Source organism: Ursus arctos, unplaced genomic scaffold (genome assembly GCF_023065955.2).
Source record: "Ursus arctos isolate Adak ecotype North America unplaced genomic scaffold, UrsArc2.0 scaffold_27, whole genome shotgun sequence".
NCBI classification, from domain to species: domain Eukaryota; kingdom Metazoa; phylum Chordata; class Mammalia; order Carnivora; family Ursidae; genus Ursus; species Ursus arctos.
The window spans coordinates 13,812,930-13,832,344 of NW_026622952.1; the positions used below are offsets into that span (position 1 = coordinate 13,812,930).

Consider the following 19,415-nt stretch of genomic DNA (forward strand, 5'->3'; position numbering starts at 1 on the left):
CACCTCGCACTCCCCAGTAAATCTCCGCAGCCCACTCGGACTGCAGCCTGTTTGCCGCCCGGCCTCCCATTGCAGCAATCAGGGCGACCGAGAGGGAGGAGGCGCGCAGGCAAGGCGAGACCGGGGAGGACAAACTCGCGGGCCGGGCTCCGGAATCAGCATGGGGACGGGAAGTGCGGGGCGAGTTCGCACCACAGGTAAACAGGCTGGCGAGGCGCAGGGCGCTGCCGCCGCCGCGGCCACCCAGCGATTTCCAGGCACGCAACTCCGCCTCCAGGGCTCTCTCCCTCGCGCTCTCGCCCAGCCGCTCGCTCGCAGCCGCCGCAGCATCACTTCACACAAAGGACTGTTACCCGCTGAGCAGCTCCTCCACCTCCTCGTCCTCCTCCTGTGACAGCAGCCCCGACAGCAGGGCTCGGGCGCGGCGGCGGCGGCGCCGGGAGGACCTGTCACTCCCAGCAACCGAGGCGGTGGCAGCGGCTTTTTTTTTTTTTTTTCTTTTCTATTTTGCTTTAATTTCCCCCCCTTATACCTCTTCGCCTTTCTGTGGTTCCACCCACCTCTTCCCTCCCTCCTTCTTCTTCCTCCTCCTCCCATAAACAACTCTCCTACACCCCCCCCCAATAAATAAATAAAAGGAGGAGGGTAGGGGGGAGGAGGAGTGGTGTAGGGGGGAGGAGGAGAGGAAAAGGGAGGCAGCGCGAGACAGCGAGGCAGAGTCCGAACCGACAGCCAGGAGCCCGCACGCACCTCACACCATGAGATGGCGACGCTCCCCGCGCCGCTCCGGGAGCGCCGGCCCCCGGGCCCCGCGCCCCGGCCCCGCCGCCCGCTCGCCGCCGCCGCTGCTGCCGCTGCTGCTGCTGTGGACCGCGGCCCTGGCGCTGGGGGCGGCCGCCGGCGACGAGGCGGCTCCCGCGGGGGCCTCGGTGTGCTACTCGTCCCCGCCCAGCGTGGGCTCGGTGCAGGAGCTGGCTCAGCGCGCCGCGGTGGTGATCGAGGGAAAGGTGCACCAGCCGAGGCGGCAGCAGGGGGCACTCGACAGGAAGGCGGCGGCGGGCGAGGCAGGGGCGTGGGGAGGCGAGCGCGAGCCGCCAGCCGCCGGCCCGGGAGCGCTGGGGCCGCCCGCCCGGGACTCGCCGCCCACCGCCAACGGGACCGTGCCCTCCTGGCCCAGCGGCCCGGCGCCCAGCGCGGGCGAGCCGGGAGACGAGGCGCCCTATCTGGTGAAGGTCCACCAGGTGTGGGCGGTGAAAGCCGGGGGCTTGAAGAAGGACTCGCTGCTCACCGTGCGCCTGGGGGCCTGGGGCCACCCCGCTTTCCCCTCCTGCGGGAGGCTCAAGGAGGACAGCAGGTACATCTTCTTCATGGAGCCCGATGCCAACAGCAGCAGCCGCGCGCCGGCCGCCTTCCGAGCCTCTTTCCCCCCTCTCGAGACGGGCCGGAACCTCAAGAAGGAAGTCAGCCGGGTGCTGTGCAAGCGGTGCGGTAAGTTCCTCGCCCCTCGGGGCGCGCTCCGGCCGGGCGGGGAGGTCGCGGGCCCGGCGCGGCGGGCACCGGGGGCCCGACGGCTGCAGAGCAGACGCGGGCTGAGGAGTTGCGTTTCGGGCTTGGGGACTCCAAGCGATTCTCACGGAAGGTTTCGCGGATTGGATTCCACAGGCAGCGCCTTCTCCAGTTACCTGTTTCCTGGGCTTTGCCATTGGTGAGAGCCCAAGTTTGGTCCTCGGTTGGGGCGGCCTGAAACTTTTAATCCCTGGGGTGTCTTTCACCAAGTCGAATGGAAATGGGCCGGCTGCTTTCTTGTGAGTGCCTCGTTGAACTTGGCTTTGGTGGGGAGGTGCTGACTGTGTGTGGGCCGCCGTGTGGGGGCTTTTCCTTTGAAGGCGGACGGGTGAGTCGGACGGGATTTTTCACGCTTTTCCTTCGCTTGGAGTCGTTGAGTGTGGAGACAGACGGCCAGGGGTCTGTGTCGGGGGGCGGCTCGCAAGGAAGGGACGCCGCGCCGAGATTCGTCTAGAAAGGTGACGGAGTTTTTGGCCAACTCAGTGTCCAACAGATAGGTGCCCCCTGTACCTCGTGAACAGGTGCATGTGAGAAGTACGGAGTTGGGGCATTGATTTTTGGTGAAGTCACCTCGAGAATTTCTGTTTTCACAGTATTTTGGTTTGGAGTATGTTTTGGCGCTTCAGTGAATCAGAACAGATGAACGTAGTTATGGAGCTTCACGTGTAGGCCCTGAAAGGGATTGGGGAAGCTAAGTTTAGCCATTGATTTCCCAGACCTTTTCCCATTTTACCCCTGGAAAGTATTCTTCTCAGGTCTCCTTAATAGGATCAGGTCTGAGAAATTAGCTGATTACATTTCTGAGGTAGCATTGCATGTATGCCATTCATAAAATAATTTCTAGGTTCAAAATGTCTATATAATTTCCCGATTACCATACAATCACTAAAACATAGCAGGGTATCTTCTCAAACCATAAATTAACATGATTACACATCACAAATTCTAACATGCACTGTAGCTTTTCCCTGTGTCTTTATGTATCTGTCTAATAGATGGTTGGGTTAATTGAATTTTTACAAAACTCAGCACCATGCCATGCTCCGTCTGCCTGTGATGCAAAGTGTGTCAGTTCTTTTAAATTCATATCCGATGATAGCCAAATATTTAAATTTCTGGTTGGCATTCGTGGTGCTTATATCCTGCAGTTAATTGATACGTAACAATTTGGTTTTAATGACAAGAAAGAGCATTGCTCATCCACCATTTCCCTATTTTAACAATGCACTTTGTGCGCCAGACCTGTTCGGATTGCACCACTCTGTGGACAGAAGCTGTTCTCAGACAGTGGTGCTGAAGAAGGCTGAGTGACGTTGGGATTCCCCGGGTCTGGCTGATAGATGTCACTGTAAAACATGGGAAACGCTCTGCTGGGAGCTGTCTTATTAGGGAACACAAAAGCTCAACACCATTGTACTGCAGCATATGTTACTCTGTTCTAGAATCTGAAACAAAACCTTTGAAGCCATGCCATTGTCTAATTTTCCCCATGCTTTATTATATGTAATTCAGAAAGGGCTTTTGCATTTACCCCAAATCATGAGTTGTGAATCGTGTACTATACATGGTGGAAATGGATATAAAAGGGAACGTAGTTGGCAATGATTCCTAGGATAGGGGGTGTGTTACTGGATTAGCAATGGTGTTTTGTGTTTTGACTACAAATAAACGTCAGACTTCAGGGATAAAGTTCTCATAGACATCCAGAGTATGTTTGCAAATGGAATATTCATGTTGTCTGGAGGAATACTATTCTGTTTTTGTGTTTCTAAGGGGAAAGCCTTCAGGAGGGTAGTTTTGCCCTTTTGTTTACCAAAGGAAATACATAGAAAAGTGTGGCATGCTAAGCAAAGCAGGTTTTTTTTTTTTTTAATGGAATGGAAATTTCCCTGTGTATAATTTAGTAGATTAAGAAATCATGAAGTTATTGCTCCAGGTTTGTGTAATTATTGTGTGTTGGGTGATTTTAGTGTTAGGTACTTCCAGATAGGAGATTGAGTGAAACCTTAATAGGTTTAGCTAAGGACTGACGGAAATCCTACTGAAAGTTTCTCTTGCGTTTTTAGGAACATAGTAGTTATTGTACTACTGTGGGATGAAAGAAAAGTGTATGAGCTGTTTTATTTCGTATACTATAAACTCAGTAAATCCATATTGGAACATCGGGTTTAAAAGCGTTTACGTGAGTGTGTGCAAACTTGTGAATTCCCCCAGTTGCGCGGTTTCTGTTCACAATGTCATTCACAGCCTACCAGGCAAAGGAACAGAAATTGGAAAAAAATATACAGAAAGAATAGGGGCTGATTTGTCCTGGTTGAGCTGGTTCTGTGTGCTTCTGGTGAGATTTCAGGGAGAGCGATGGAGCAGAGGGTTCTTATCTAAGGACATGAAGCTGCCCTGGGGGCGTGACGGTTGTGTTCCTGCCTGAGCCATGGTGCCAGGCTGGAGAGGGAATATAGCAAAGTCGTTTTGCGATACCCTGCCCTGGGGAACAGTTTCCAGCTCTCATGCTCTCAGCCACAGTGTTGTTTTCTGCAAGCTGCTTACCAGTGTAGAAACTACACATGCAACACATCAGCTTTAGGGCTGAGCTAATCGAGGTCTTCCCTGAATTTTTCTCTCTCTCTTTTTTTTTTTTTTTTTTTTTTTACCCCATCTAAGATAAACTCCTGAGCGGTGTCTGTATAAAAAGTTATTTTCTGAAAAATGACCTTTTGGAAAAACTGTTTAGTGTATTTTAGAAGAAAACAGAATTTCATAGCTTGTTTGCTTTTTGTATGAAGTTTGTATGTATTATGTACACTTCTTGTAGTTACTTAAATGCTTCCTGGTCTTTGCTTTTTCTCTTGCTCACTGAACAAGCTAAGAAATATTTATAGGTTTTATATTAATCGGAATGCAAAATAATTTGCTGTTCGATTAAATTCCTGTTATTCAAACAAATCATTGTTTAATGCATTACGACTTTAGTCTTCAAAGCATTGCAGTTGTACTGGGCAGAAAATGATTTCCAAAAAGGAGTAAAAAAACTGATGTTGAATTACATCTATAGTTGGGCCATGCAAGATTTGTACATCGTCGTCTTTCAAGCCAAAGTAAATATTCAGTTTATCTGTAATACCGGAATGTATTGATAACATAAACATAATTATCAAATATTTAGGATAAATGGCATTTACCTTTTTTTAATATCCTTAATAAGTATTTAATAAAGTGAGCTGACCTTATGGTGTTATGAAAATGACAAATGCAGGGATTTTTTTTCAGCCAGCACTGAAGAAAATAATTCTTAATAAAAGCTATATTAAGTAAGTAGCAATAGGAGCAGATACAGCTTGACTGCTTGTATTTCATAAATACACATGTAAATTTAATTTCCCAAGTGTTTGTGACTTTTAACAGTAAAATCTTACTGTTAAAAATCTATACTCAAAACGCTTCTGTCGAGGAGAGAAACTATGTGTATTTATTTCTATTTATGATAAAAAAGGGAGACCAAGATCAGTCATGTGGAAAAACAACTCCTTGAAATAAAAATATTTTAAAAGGGGATTTTAAATATTTGAAGTAGAATCTTTTATACGCACTAGGGGATAGTTCTCATCAGTTGTGGGAGATCCGTAAGTCCTCGGAATCTAAGGAAAGTTTTACCATATGTCTTAATATATTAGGTAAGACTGGGAAGCTTAAACAGCACCGAGGGGCAAAACAATGAGTTGTCCTTCCGCTGGCCTGTATATTTATAGCAAATGAGAGCAAAAGACGTGATTGGGCAGGTTATTGCCCTTGTCAAATGTAATCTATTCATTGTTCAGGGAATCTTCTTTGCTTCAAAGCCCATTTTCTTCTTCTTTTTTTTTTTTTCTTAATTATAAACCTAACATTTTTTTAAAACATATTTTTAAAGTTCAGTGACAATTTATGAATTGGCCAGATGTCCAAAGACCTTTAAACTCTCATCTGCCCTTAGTACTTAGTAATACTCAGGTTTTTGGTTTGGTTGTTTTTGATATGCTTAAATGATATGAAAACTTCTCTCTACAGATAGGTCTTACAGAATGAGTATTTTGATTAGCCTTATATAAATAAATGATAATGATGAAAACAAAAAGCATATGATGAAAAACAGTGTTAGGGATTCATTGATCATTACATCGGTTAAAAGTAAATAATGGAGTATATAATGAAAACTAAAGGTAAAAAATTAGGGTTCCTATGACTCATGCAATTTGTTGCCGAAAACAATAGTGTAACATGCCTTAGTAAAAGTTTTCATGAGAAAGTGAGAACTCATTTTTAATGTTATTTTTAAATAACAGAAATGACTTTTGTGGACAGTTTCCCATCCATATAGGAATGTTCTAACTTTGTGCGTGCACATGTTACTCTGTGCTCTTAGTTTCATTTTAACTTAAATTTTATGATAACTAACATTATGAAAGATCATATGATCTAGCTACTCCCTGAAATATCGGTCACTTAGTAACACATAACAACTGATGAGTGATGCATTCTGCCACACTTTTAAATCCAAAGTTGAATTATTTGAGAATTTACAGAATACAGACTTAAGACTTACTGACTTGAAGTAAGTGCTGGTTGAGAGGTTGTGTTTTCATACTGCTTAGTGCCGTGGTGTGCTTGAGGCAGGCGTGTTTGAAGGCTTGCCTCCTGGCTCTCTGTCCCCAAGTGATCCGCCCAGGTTGAAGTAGATAAAATAAAAGAAATCTTGGTGAAATTGAAAGCTTAAAATGGGTTGACTCATCTCTGTTTGGCATAGATCCAATTTTTAGGAAAAAAATTCCCCCCCACTTTAGACTTGCCATCAAGGAATCCTAGAGAGAGATTCATATGTGGTAATTTACATTATTTTTTTGGTCTTTAAGAGAACCAGGATATTTTTCCCTATGGAAAATAGTTTCCTTGCAAACTATGTTCTAACCTTGGTTCACCCAATTAGGACCTAGTAAGATTTTTATCTTGTTTTTCCTAACAATAACAACAACAACAAAACCAATAAAAAAGAAATATAGTTTACCCACAGCTTGGATGGTATATGGGAGACAGTCCTACTGGTTCCTACCCAAGGCTCCATATGTGTATTGCGTTCATCTCTGTTTCCTCTGTGAGGACACTGCAAGGGAAGGCTTTAGGTAAACAATGAGGCTCGTGGGTGGATCCTAGTCTGTGGGAGACTGAAGTATAGGATTGCTGTTCATCATTACAATGGTTAGCCTTCTCTGGACACCTTGGAATTTGGCTGCCTGGGTCCAAATATGTCAGAAGACCGAGAGCTTAGGTCACAATACTGTGACTGTAGGTGGTCTTTCTGTGTCCGATAGGCTCTTTTTCTATCTCATGAGGACACAGACAATAATCTGCATTGTATCTCAATTTCCGAAGTTTTTCTCCCAAAGCTCAAGGCTCTGGCTTTGGATATCTGCCCCAGAGTGCTGGGGACTGGAAGAAAACAGCTCGGAGTGGTGCATGATTCTGGAGCTGGTAGCCAGATTTAGGAGGTAATGCTGGGCCAAGATAACCTGGAGGAGGGAATTGTTTCTTTTCTCTCTGCTCTGCTGTGCCAAAGGATGTGAGCTGAACTGAGCCAGCACAAGGGGATATTCCTGACGGGGGCACTAGAGTCTTGGTAGTGGGCACGTCTGGGAGCTCAGAGCATGGAGGGAGCATGGTAAGAGAGTGAGGCATTGTCTGTTTTGCTAAATTTGGAAATTTTATTTCCAGCAGTAATCCTACCATCCCAAGCATTTGTCTCCAGTCTGGGAATTGCCATTGAGGCGAAGAAAGCTAAAAAAATTGAGGGGCCAACTAAAACCCCGTGGTTCTAATTACCCCTCACTAAGTTTGTATCTTTTCCCCTCTGTTTGATAAGCACAAATTGCTTGGTTATGTGTAGATTAAATACTTGTTAAATAATTAAAAGACAGAAGCACCCCAGCTTGTGGGATAGTAGCAATCATTATTCAAGGCTAAATTTTGAAAGAAAGAAAAAAAAATCCAATCCTTTCTGGTTCTTTTTCTTCAGGTGAGATGAGTATCTGTAGGAAGGAGCATTTAGAGTCAGATCCTGCCAGGACACTGTTTCTTTTGCTCACCACCCAGAGCCCACCTCTGGATCCACTTTTGGGCCTCAGAAAAAGGGGGTTTAATTTCTCAAAACTGGTTTCTCCTCAATTATTTCTGGATAATATTCTGTGTAGTCTATAGCTCCAACCGGGGGGAAAATGCCCTTGTTGTAAAGACTAACAAGCACAGAAAGGATTTTGAATGGTCAGCGAATCCCTGTTACTGTTTTGAGCAGATCCACTCCCACATCACTCCCACTCCTTTTGGGACCAAATCTCAGTACTTAGAAATCGTATGTTCGTCCTTGATCTCCCCCCACAGATGTTTACCCACCTTAGCAATGTAAGTTCCATTCTTGTGACTGAAGATGGAAAGGCACTGCTTGTATCCCTAAGAAGTAATAAATAAGAGATTTTAGATGAGTTACTTTTCACCCTCCACTCCTCCCCCCTCCCCCCCGCCTTATTTTTGACATCCCGTCAGCTCTTGGTTAGACTGCAGGTGGGATGGCACGTATCCATTTGGGCTCCGGTGAATAATGAGCTCCGTTTCCGTCACTGTCTCCGTCGGCCCTGGAGACCTCATGGGCCATGATGTGTTATCAGGGAAGCAGCAGAGGCAGTGGCAGCATTTTCCTCCACTGCAGGGAGCATCCTGGCTGCACCTCTGTATGGAACGTGGCAGCTATCTACGAGGAGGAGAAGGATGGCTGTGTTGGCTTCAAATAGAATTTGTCATTAGACTTCGCCCTTGGGAGGTGATCCTGGCAGTGAGGGCTCTTTGGTGACTGCCAGGATGGAAATGTTCTGCTCAGAGTGGGGGTGCTCCTTGTCCTGTCATCAGCACAAAAGGGCCACAGCTTTGAATTTCCCAGGCTCTTTACCTCTTTGCAAGCCCAGACGCCCCTGAGATGCTGTTCCTCGCTTGCCTTCGTTCCTGTGCACTGAGATTGCTCCCGTCTTGTTCTCAGATTCAGTAGCAACTTTTCTTTCATTGGAGCAGGAATTTTATTAAAAATTCTAGCCTTTTGGACTATGGTCTAATTCTGGTGGGTTTTTTCCCCCCAAATTATGGTAACATAAAATTTACCATTTTAACTGTTTTTTTTTAAGTGTGCAGTTCAGTGGCATTAAGTATTCACATTGTTGGCAACCATCTCTGTCACCCATCTCCATAACTTCGTCTTCCCAAACTGAAACTCCATCCCCATTAATAACTCTCCTTCTCCCAACCCTGGCAGCTACCATGCTCATTTTTGTCTCCGTGAATTTGACTATTCTAGATACCTCGTGTAAGTGGAATCATACAGTTTTTGACTTTTTGTGACTGGCTACTTGGCATTAATGTCTTTAAGGTTTTTTAGTGTTTTAACATGTGTCCGAATTTCCTTCCCTTTTAAGGCTGAATAATATTCCACTGCATGTGTAGACCGCATTTTGTTTCTCTGTTCACCTGTCGGTAGACCTTCAGGCTGCCTCTACCTTTTGGTTATCGGGAATTCAGCCTCTATGAACACGAGTATACAAATAGGTGTTCACGACCATGTTTTCCCTCCTTTTGGGAGTATACCGGAAGTGCAATTGCTGGATCCCATGGTCATTCTATGGTTAATTTTTTGAGGAACCACCATGCTCTTTTCCACAGCAGTTGCACCATTGTCCGTTCCCATTGGCAATACCCAAAGGTTCCAGTTTCTCCATGTTCTCTAAGGTGTGTGATTTTCTATCGGTTTGATAACAGGCAGCCTAACGGGTGCGAAGTGATGGTGAACAGTTTGTATATTGTTTTCTGTTCAAAGTTAGTGCCTCTAATTACACTGTCATTAATAAGAAACAAAAGTGCTCAGAAAACAGAGATGTTCATCTGTTCAACTCCTAATTTACCCAGCATTTAGGCTCCCGAATCAGAAGCCACCAAATTAACAAAATTACCACAGATAATAGCTTAATAAAAACCAATAAAAGATTTAAAGAGTAGACTTGGCCTTTGGCCACCATAAGAATATTATATTTGTCTTCATAACACTATCAACATGGTCTAGAAAGGCACCTTATCATATCTGGATTAGTATCAAAATCTTTTAATTGATTTTATTTTTCATTAAATTTCTACCCCCCGCCCCCAATTTCCTTGCTCTCTTCTGTCCACTGTTCAAAATTGCCTTCTATTAAACACTGCACGGGAGGATGAGTCCTCCTAAAATGCTACTGTTATTAGAGCTTTCTCTGCTCAGAAACTTTCAAGGGGTATATATAGTTAACTATAAATCCTGATATTCACTGTCTTCTTTACTCCAAACCAAGCTTAATCTTTCTCAGTTTTACTGTATGAATGTTTTTATCCAGTCTAACTGGGCCACGGACAGGCCGTGCACTTTCCTACTCTTGCATTTGACTCCCTCGCTTCTGCCTGTGGAAATTCTGTCTCCTTCAAGGGACAGCTCAGATCCTACTGCTTCTGTCACAGCCCCAGTAACGATCCTGTCAGAAACACTCACTGTGGTCTTTGAACACAGAGCACCTTTTTACCGCATACTTCATACATGGTGCCAGGACAAATTTCCCTTATGTTATCTTTGGTTTCTTTTTTTAATTGATGTTTTAAAAATTTTCCGTGTGTGTATTGTCTTGCCTCACTCACTAGACCACAGTATCCTTGTGGGTAGACACTTGGGGGTGGGGGGCTGGTCCTCAGCTTATTCACAAGTGAGAAGTGCCCAGCCCCAGAGTCAAGAGAACTGCTTTCCATTTGCGGCTTTGTAGTTTAGTACCTGTGTGCTTTGGGTACGTAGCCTTCCCTCTGGCTCTCCGTTCCCTAATATGCAGAATGAGGGGGAAGAACTAAAATGCTCTTCATGGTTCATTCAAAGTGAATCTGGTCCTCATTCAGAAATGACCCAAAGTATAAGCCACTTCTCCTGCTCCCGGAGCTTTTCTCTTCCTTTCTCATTTTTTGCATTGTTCTAAAGAGTCTAATTATGGAAAAAACAACTGTGAAACTTTTAGAATCTGGAAGGGCAGTAGGAGAGCTTAATGAGAGGGAGCCCTCAGGACAGAGTGTCTCCTTCTAATCCCCTGTGGCTTTCTGCCTCCACTGCCTTTTTGTGTCATTGTGTTACATTGTCTAAAAGAGTAGCCATTAGTTGTATTCATGAGCATGGTTTTTTCCAGAAGCAAATACCATTGTCTCTTCAGGCTTGTCTTTGAAATTATAAAGTATGATTAACAGATTAATCCACAACTGTAAATTTTCAGAGCAAGAAAGTTCAGTCATTTGTTTCAGTAAAATGAAAAAGAATGATTCAAACTGTGTTTTATTGTGAATTTTAATTGATTTTAAAATGTGAACCTGGCACTGTTTTAGGTTCTACTAATGAGCACTGTGTGGGAATGGAGGAGGCCAGCACGAAGAGATGGGAAAGCTTGTTTTCGGCTGGATGGCAGCCCTTCTGGTGAGAAGGGCTCCCTCTGGGGAGAGCATTCCCACCTTGATGGAGGGTAGGGGAAGAGACTTTCTTCCTCAGCTTATGAGTCTTGTGGTTTTGGCAAGAAAATAATCTATCTTCATCCTTTTAGAAGTAGAACAAGCAATGCAGAAACAAGTTGTCAAACGAAGAATAATTGGATCTGACTTTTTAAATTACTGCAGGAAGAGGCTTTGGCAGTGCCACGGGGGCCGAGCGGGGCAGGACAGAGCCGGGCTACATCCAGGTTTTGTTTTGATTTTTTTTTTTCCCCCTTCAGTTTGGCCTCCCCGAACCCCTGGTGCATTCGTCTGCTCCAGCAGACCCAACGCTGCTTATAAATTGGGGCCCCTAAATCCGTATCTCTAGCCTAAACCTTAGTTTTTGGCTCCAGCTCCATATATCCAATGCCTTACCAGATAATCCACCCAGATGTCTTCCTGTGTTTATATTAGACATATGATGGTGTCTCCTCCTCTCCCCTGCCAGTCCATGTGTAAATCTGTGTTCTAATAATGAAATTGCTACCACTACTATTATAATCACTACTAGGACTACCAGTGGTCCCTCCTGTCACCACCAGTGACTTTCTGGGTTCACAGCTGCTTCTGTGCCAGAGTATTCGGTGCTGACCTGAGTTCATGTAACCCCTCACCATCTGCTCGCATCCTTGTCTTCTCAGTTACTTCAAACCGGAAGCCTCTCCTTCTGCTCCCTATCAGCTTGGTGACCAGAGCTCATTGATTCTGCCTCCTTTACCAGATCTCCTTTTTCCCTTCTGCCCCCAACTTCATTGTTTCTGCAGTGACTCCCGTTCTTACTGTAACAACCCCTTTGCTCATGGAGTCTCCCCTTCTTAATTCGTTCTCTATGCTACTGCTAGAGTGATCTTCTGTATCCTTGCATAAGGCTCTTCACTTGCCACCAGGATGAAATCCAGACTCCTTAAAATGGCACAGAAGGCCTTTCAGCTTTTGTCCAAGTGGGACCCAGGTCCTCCTTGTGCCCGGAACCCCGTGCCACGGCGAGGGCCCTGCTCCACATGTGCCGAGTGGCTTTAGGTATCTGTTCACGCACCTGTATTGTTCCCCTTTCCCAGAATGGTCGGCTTCTCTGCCTACCTTTTGTTACCTTTGCTTCCTGTCATTCTAGACCAGGCGCTTCAGTGGGAGAATGGTTAAATAAAGTATAATGACTTAGGGATATATTGACAGTATATCGTCAAGTGAAAAAGCTGTCTTATTGTACAATATGGGTATGATTACTTTATCATCTGTTTACCTCCTCTGTCTTGTCTCTTTATCTCGTGTGTCTGACTAAAGAGAAATGAGAGTTACGTAACAGAAGGCTATGTAACAGTTGGGCATTAGAATTGCTGATGTTTAGAATTTTCTTCATTTTGTTTATTTGTATTTCTTAAGTTTTTATGATTAACATGTATTACTTTTTAGCAAGGAAAAGCAATAAATGCTGTTCTTAATACTGACTTACAACAAGGACTGTGTTTTATTTAAGGGATCTTGCCCCTCTAGAATGTTGCCTTCCTCCCAGTACATGTATTTGTTAGGGTGGGCTCACTGCTGTAACAAACGGTACCCCAAATATATAATGGCTCAGGTGCAATAGTTTATTTCTGCCGAGAGTGTGGACAGGGCATGAGATGTTCTAGTCTTGCTCTGAAAGAGACCTGTGCTAATACCTGGGGCATAGCTGACCCTCACTTCAGACCAAATTGGTTGAAATAGGCAGGGTTCTAGTTTGTGATGGTCATTTTATCTTTAATAGCTTGGCTCTCTGAGAAGTGGACAAATTTGTCTTCTGCCTCATTGCAGTGGGAGAGCCCGGTAGGTATGTGTGGAGCAGATCATAACCGACATATATGTTTACTGCAGATAAATAGGATGGATATTAACTACGTGTTCTTCCTTGAGCCCAACTTAGGATTTTGTAGGTTAGTTTTGCAATAAATCTTTAAAGTTTAATGCTCACTATGTCTGGTTTCAGTCAGTATCCCTGAAAATGCAGAGGGCGAGGCCGCATTGACTCTTTCACCAGCATGTTAGGATGCCTTTTAGAGCTCCGTGTTTAACAAATCATTTTGATATAGGGACTGTGGAGAAATACTCTCAGACTTTATCACTGCTGACTTAATTGGGTTTCATGATGCACATTTCTTCTTAGTAGGATAAATTAAAATGGCTGGTAAAGCTGCCCGTAAAAGCAAAATTGTTGGGTTAAACCTGCCCGGTGTATTAAATGTATTGATGAGTAATCTTTCCACCATTTTTAATCACTTTTATTAACTTTTCAGTAGTTTTATTTCCAGTAACCTGCTAAATAACTGTCATTATGTACTCAGTAATATTTCTCTCTCAAATACTATTGGAAAGTCCATGAAAATGATTGAGGTGCCAGTATCATCCACCTACTTCCTGAATGTAAGAATTGGTGGTGATTCTATGATTAACTGGGTGTATGCTGTGCTTCCTCTGTGTAACCCAGGAGGAAAAGGAGCCAGTTCATAACCGAGAGAGAAAGAGTGAATGTTTTTGAAGCTGTGTGAAATAGTTTTTTTGTGAATCTACATCATGCATGTTATTGTTATGCTCTTTAAAAATCTTTATCAAATATTAAGATAAAGAGGATACTTAAGAGTTACGTGTGAAGTATAAAGAATCATGATCTATTTATTCTCTTCTTCGGTCTCCTCTTTGTCATGGGCCATTTGGCTTTGTGAGTTTTTTGAGTTCCTGGTGACCAGAGAATAGCTGGAGGCATCTCTTACCTGCAGGTCAATTGGGGGACATGTCTGTTCATTAAAATGGATTAGAGATTTATCATTAATTCGCCCCTTATCTTTTGCAGTCAGTTGGTATGGCCCCAGATCCTCTTCTGTCCTCTTAGATTTAGGTACGCCTGACCTGTGAGAGAAATTGTAGAGGCCATTCTGAGGATGTTGCTTAAATAAGTTATGAGAATCATGAGCTCACTAAATCACTGTAGGTAACTAATAGAAAAAGAGGAACAGTGAGTGTACTTTATGAATTTACATATTCAATAAATATTTATTTGGCATCTGTTGTTTCTTAGTCTCTATACTGGTTTCTGGGATCGCGGTGATGAAATTAGACTTGGCTCTTTTCAAGCTAACAGGGTAGAAGAACAATTACACAAAGAATTGCAGGATAGATATTTACAACCGCACTAAGCTTTATAAGAGAAAAGTACGAGGTGAACATATAACAGAAAAATCTTTTAGTTTGAAAGATACAGGAGGGACTCCTTGAGAATGAGGCATTTCTGAAGGGGGTAGGGAAGAGGAGGTAGGAAGGTCATGTCCAGTTCCTAAAGCAGGGATGAGGGACAGCAGAGGGGAGAATGTGCAAATGAGGGAAGGATGAGAGCTGAGAGGTAAGGGGAAAAATCTGACCATATCTGGACTTTGTCCTAAAAACCTAGGAAACCACTGCAGGATTTTTAAGCCCAGGAGTTGTAAGATTTCCATTTTTAAAATATTGTAAAGAATAGCACGAAGAGCATTAGGGTAAGGAACGGAAAACTGAAGGGGGTGGAAGTCAGAGCGGGGGACGAACCATGAGAGATTGTGGACCCCGGGAAACAGACTGAGGGTTTCAGAGGGGAGGGGGCAGAGGGATGGGGTAGCTGGGTGATGGGTAGTAAGGAGGGCACATATTGCATGGTGCACTGGGTGTTATATGCAAACAATGAATCATGGAACACTACATCAAAAACTAATGATGTACTCTATGGTGACTAACACAATAAAAATAAATAAAAATATCACAAGTGGCTGTTGTGCAGAGTATGGCCTGGAAGGGACCTATGGTTCCTGTAGGATGATCAGGTGGGGCTGCAAGTGAGATTAGGATGTGGGCTTGCACTAGCGTGGGGACAGCAGGCCGCAGAGAAGCAAGTGGATTTGAGACTACCTCGGAGGCCTCTTTTAGTCATGGTTAGAAAGGTCTGTGGAAGGGATGGGGAGGATGGCTCCTAGCTTTCTGGCGTGGGCAGTATTGCAGGCAAAGGAGTGTTCAGTTCCTTGTGTTTTTGCCGTATCCCAGTGGAAACGCCAGGTAAGCACCTGCATGGATGGAGCTCACGGGAGCAGTCTGGGCTGGCTCTGTGAATGGGGGAATTTTGGACAAGGACATGATTATTTCTGTCTCCATGAGAACAGGTGCACTTGCCTGGAAAGAAGTGGGTAGAGGGTGAGCAGGAGTGAGTAGAGAAGGAAGCATGAGGAACAGCAACCTCTAAAGATGAGGCAGAGGAGACAGAGGTGACAGGAAAGCAACAGCCAGGTAAGTGAAAGGAGGCTGAAAATGGATTCAGGAGGGAAAAAGTGTCTGAGTCTGTCATCTGTGTCTGAGTCCCTAGAAAATCATGTGGGAGAATGGGGAAGGGAGGGCCCAAAGCAGCATTTCTTGAGTGCTGACCGTTGCCAAACACGGCATTTAAAGGTGGGGATTGTTGGTAGTAACACAGAGGCCTTCTAAAGCCGTTCTGGCCAAGCGCCAGGGCGGAGCCCAGACAGGGGTGGGCTGACCAATCTCTGGATTATTAAGATTTAGTTTTAATAACACTTTTATTTGTTTAAACATAAGCAGGAAGCAGTTTTAAGAACTGACTTTTTTTTTTTTTTTTTTTGCATGGAGTTGGGAAGAAGGACTATTTGAGAGACCTAATGGGTAGTTTGCACAAAAATATGATTAAAAAAAGCAAATTAAGTTATATATAGTGTTACTAAAATGTTGCTGAAGGTCACCCTTTTATTAGTGTTTTTGCCCTTAGATGAGAATCTTTCCTGTGTACCGTGGAAGCCACTTCAGTGACAAATTGTTGTTCAGATTTTTCTTGACACATTGACTTGAGCACTAACTGCTGTCTGTATAGTAGCACGCAGGTCCTATGGGAATTTAATGCATCGTCATATCAATACTTGTGAAGTGACATCTATCAATCTAATTAAAAAAAATATTTGAGGGGCGCCTGGGTAGCGCAGTTGTTAAGCGTCTGCCTTCCGCTCAGGGCGTGATCCCGGCGTTCCGGGATCGAGTCCCACATCGGGCTCCTCTGCTGGGAGCCTGCTTCTTCCTCTCCCACTCCCCCTGCCTGTGTTCCCTCTCTCGCTGGCTGTCACATAAATAAATAAAATCTAAAAAAAAAAAAAAAAAAAAAATTTGAGTCAAAAGGTCCTTGGACCATGTGTTAGGTTGACAGAGAGCTACCTTTATCTGAAGCCATGACTGAGCATTTTAATGTACAGTAGTTAAGAAATGCAAAGTTATTATTCTGACAGTAACTGAATGCATTTCTCCTGCCCTTCCACATAGCCTTCTTCTTGTCTAGTCAGCTGCTGAATCGATACATTCAGAGCGATATTTGCATAAGGAGTTTGAGCCATCATGGGAAGAATGGTTTTGAATTTCCTGTTTTCATTTGTTTCCTTTCTGTGCAATAGTAGTGTTTTCGTGCAGTGATTTTTATATTGGGCGATCCTAGCTGTCATGCCGTGTAAATAAGCTGGGACTCCTGTTTATGAAAACCAGACATTACAAATCAAAGGAAGTCAGGAAAAGTTTGAAAGGGAGATCCCCAAAACATAGGAAGAAAAGCTCTGAAACCTCTGGCCTTAGCAGATTCTCAGTCCAGTTCATCTTGGGGAATCATGGATGGAGTTTTGGATCAGATGTTCTGATCTTGGGCAGGCTAGTGCTTTGCAGAAATGATCTGCAGGTGAGAATATGGAGATCCCTGGGCTAGACTCCCGGAGAGAACAATTCATTTGGTCCAGAGAGTGTGTCCTGAGAATCTGCATTTCTGGAAATCTCTCCAGCTGATTTTGGTGTGCTCTCAGGTTTGGGAACCCTGAGACCCTGCAGTCACTAAGGATTCCTCAACTACTAACACTGAGGAGTCTCTGGAAAATCAGAAGATGGGTAAGGAAAGAGAGAGAGCTTACCCGAGTTTCTGTTACGTGCTGAACATTTTTACATATTTTGCCTCCTTTATTCCCTAGCACCAAGGTATGTCATTTTATTCCAATTTTAACCCAAGATTCAAAAAGGTTTACGGAACTTTAAAGGTCACACAGCTGCTGAGAGGCATTTATTTGCATTCAGGTCATTTGGTTTCCTCTGTTGGAACCATGACAAGGTTCAGAACAGTGCAGTCTGATAGAAGGCTAGTTGCACTGTCCCTTGAGCGAGGCTGTCTTGTCCTGTCTGTCATAGTGGGCACCCAGTGCAACCAGTAAACGTTGTTGCTCTTTACAGAGTTTATGTGTCAGCGATTGGGTAGGGAGGACTGGATGTGTTTTGAGAGTTTTGAAGTCAGACCTACTTGGACAAGACTAGGTCTTCAGCAGGCAGCAATAAACAAGCCGGGCATCTCTGTGTCCAGAGATGACACTGTGCCTCTAAAAGGTCTGTGTTAACAAGTTCATTGTCTGAACGAGGAAATGACACACGTGAACATCGATATTACTCCAGGAAGGGAATGAGACGTGGTGAGGTCCAGTGGGGGAAGAGCTGGAGCCTGGAGTAGACTTAGCGTTACTGCTTAAGGGTCAGGACTTGGCTTCTAGATTTACTTGTGTCACCTGTGACCTTGGGAACATTGCTTGATGTTTCCTGAACTTGATATAAAATGAGAATACTGTGTCTCTCTTGGAGATGAATGAGTGTGGGCTGAGATAATGGATGTATAGCACCTCGGTTATAGTAAGTGCCTTACTGGTGTCCACTGGGAGAGCTAAAAGGTGGTCCTCAAGGACCAGCTTGGGGCAACAAGGTTCCAGCGTACCTGGGGACACAGAAGGAAGTAGCAGTAGAGGCAGACCTGAAGAAGACCATCACGTCCTTGAGTGCTGTGCTGTCTGTCCCCTTATGAACTTGTATTCTCCCAATTTGGGTGCCAGAGGGCCGCTCTCTCCAAGCGCGATCAGGAGCGTTGTACCAGCCAGGCGCTCATTCGGACTGCAGAGCCTGGGTCCTGGCTAGCGCCGCTGCTGTCCTGGTGTTCCGGATTGCTCTCTGAAGTTTGAGCGGCACCATCTCCACGGGCGGCTCCTCTCGAGCGTGCATCGCGTCCGGGGAAGTTGGTTGGCCGGAGAGGAGTACTTGCTCGGGCTCAGTTGTGCTGGCTCGGCAGCAGGGGTCTTTCTGCAAAATGCCGCATATGGGGCAGCAGCAGAGCAGGTGAAAGCGTGAAGAGAGACGGAGAGAGAAACACCTTTCCTTCAAAAGTTAAATGATAATACTCCCTTTCCAGATGGCCCCTGGGACATGGCTCCGAGGAAGAGCAGTAATGAAACACCAAGTGAGGGAACTCTGAGACGAGCAGCCGGGCAGCACGGGAGCAGATGATGGAGCAGCAAGGGGCTGAGAGTGTGTGGTCTGCAGCTCCCACGGGGAGGAGAGGAGACGTCCTCTCTGCTCCTCACGCTAAGCCCTGAGTCTCAGCAGCAGCAGATTGGGGCAGATGCCCTTGGGCGGGGGAATGGAGATGGCGCTGTTCCCTGAACGACCTCAAGGGAACCTTCCAGCATATACAGAGAAAAACCATTCTGCCAGACCCCACTTGCCTAACTGGAGTGCAGTTTTGAGCTATGGACTTCGGGAAGATTTCCCATCTTGCTGCGTGCTCTGTGGAACGAGGCTGAGAGCAGAGTTTTTGCAGTTAGAATATCTTAGGGGAATTGAGCAAGATGAACACCAACCCTTTTGTAGACATAATGCTGCCTCCCATTGTCTCTGTAATGATTCGAGCTTTAGCGTGCTCATTCGGTGCTAAACCCTTGCAATTTATTATCTCCCTAAATCCTGATAATAACTAACCAAGAGGCTGGCATCATTATACCCATTTTACAGATGAAACAGTCTCAGAGTAGTTATGATATCTGCCCAAGACACACAGCTAAAAGTGGTGAAACTGAGATTCAGAACCAATTCAGGCTTCTTAGAAAGTTTCCTTATTTACTAAATGCAGGCTTTCTCTACCTTTGTTCTTGGGGGGAAACAATGAAAGGCAACATATATGACAACCATTATAATGTAAATAATAAAAGCAATAATATTTATTTCCTTGCTCTTCCTTATTCAGCAAGTACTTATTGATTATTTACTGTTCCTGGTATGCTACAATTATTCTGTGGGATGTGGAGAAGTTGGAAGGAAGGAAACATGTATGCTTAACCAGAGTGGAGACATCCCGTGTCCAAGTGTTCAGACCTGTGAATTGCTCCCATGAAGGAGAAAGCACATCTGCTGGGGGCATACCA

At 44.7% G+C, this 19,415-nt stretch overlaps 1 protein-coding gene across 2 annotated transcripts in view; it reads left to right on the forward strand.

Moving 5' to 3' along the window:
• The first annotated feature begins 758 nt into the window (after positions 1-758).
• NRG1 (neuregulin 1) overlaps positions 759-19,415 on the forward strand; it is a 1,048,028-nt gene continuing 1,029,371 nt past the window's right edge. For both annotated transcript variants that reach the window (XM_044387474.2, XM_057303500.1), the window contains exon 1: positions 759-1,488. In XM_044387474.2, coding sequence (XP_044243409.1) covers positions 759-1,488 — 730 coding nt within the window. The remainder of the gene's footprint in view (positions 1,489-19,415) is intronic.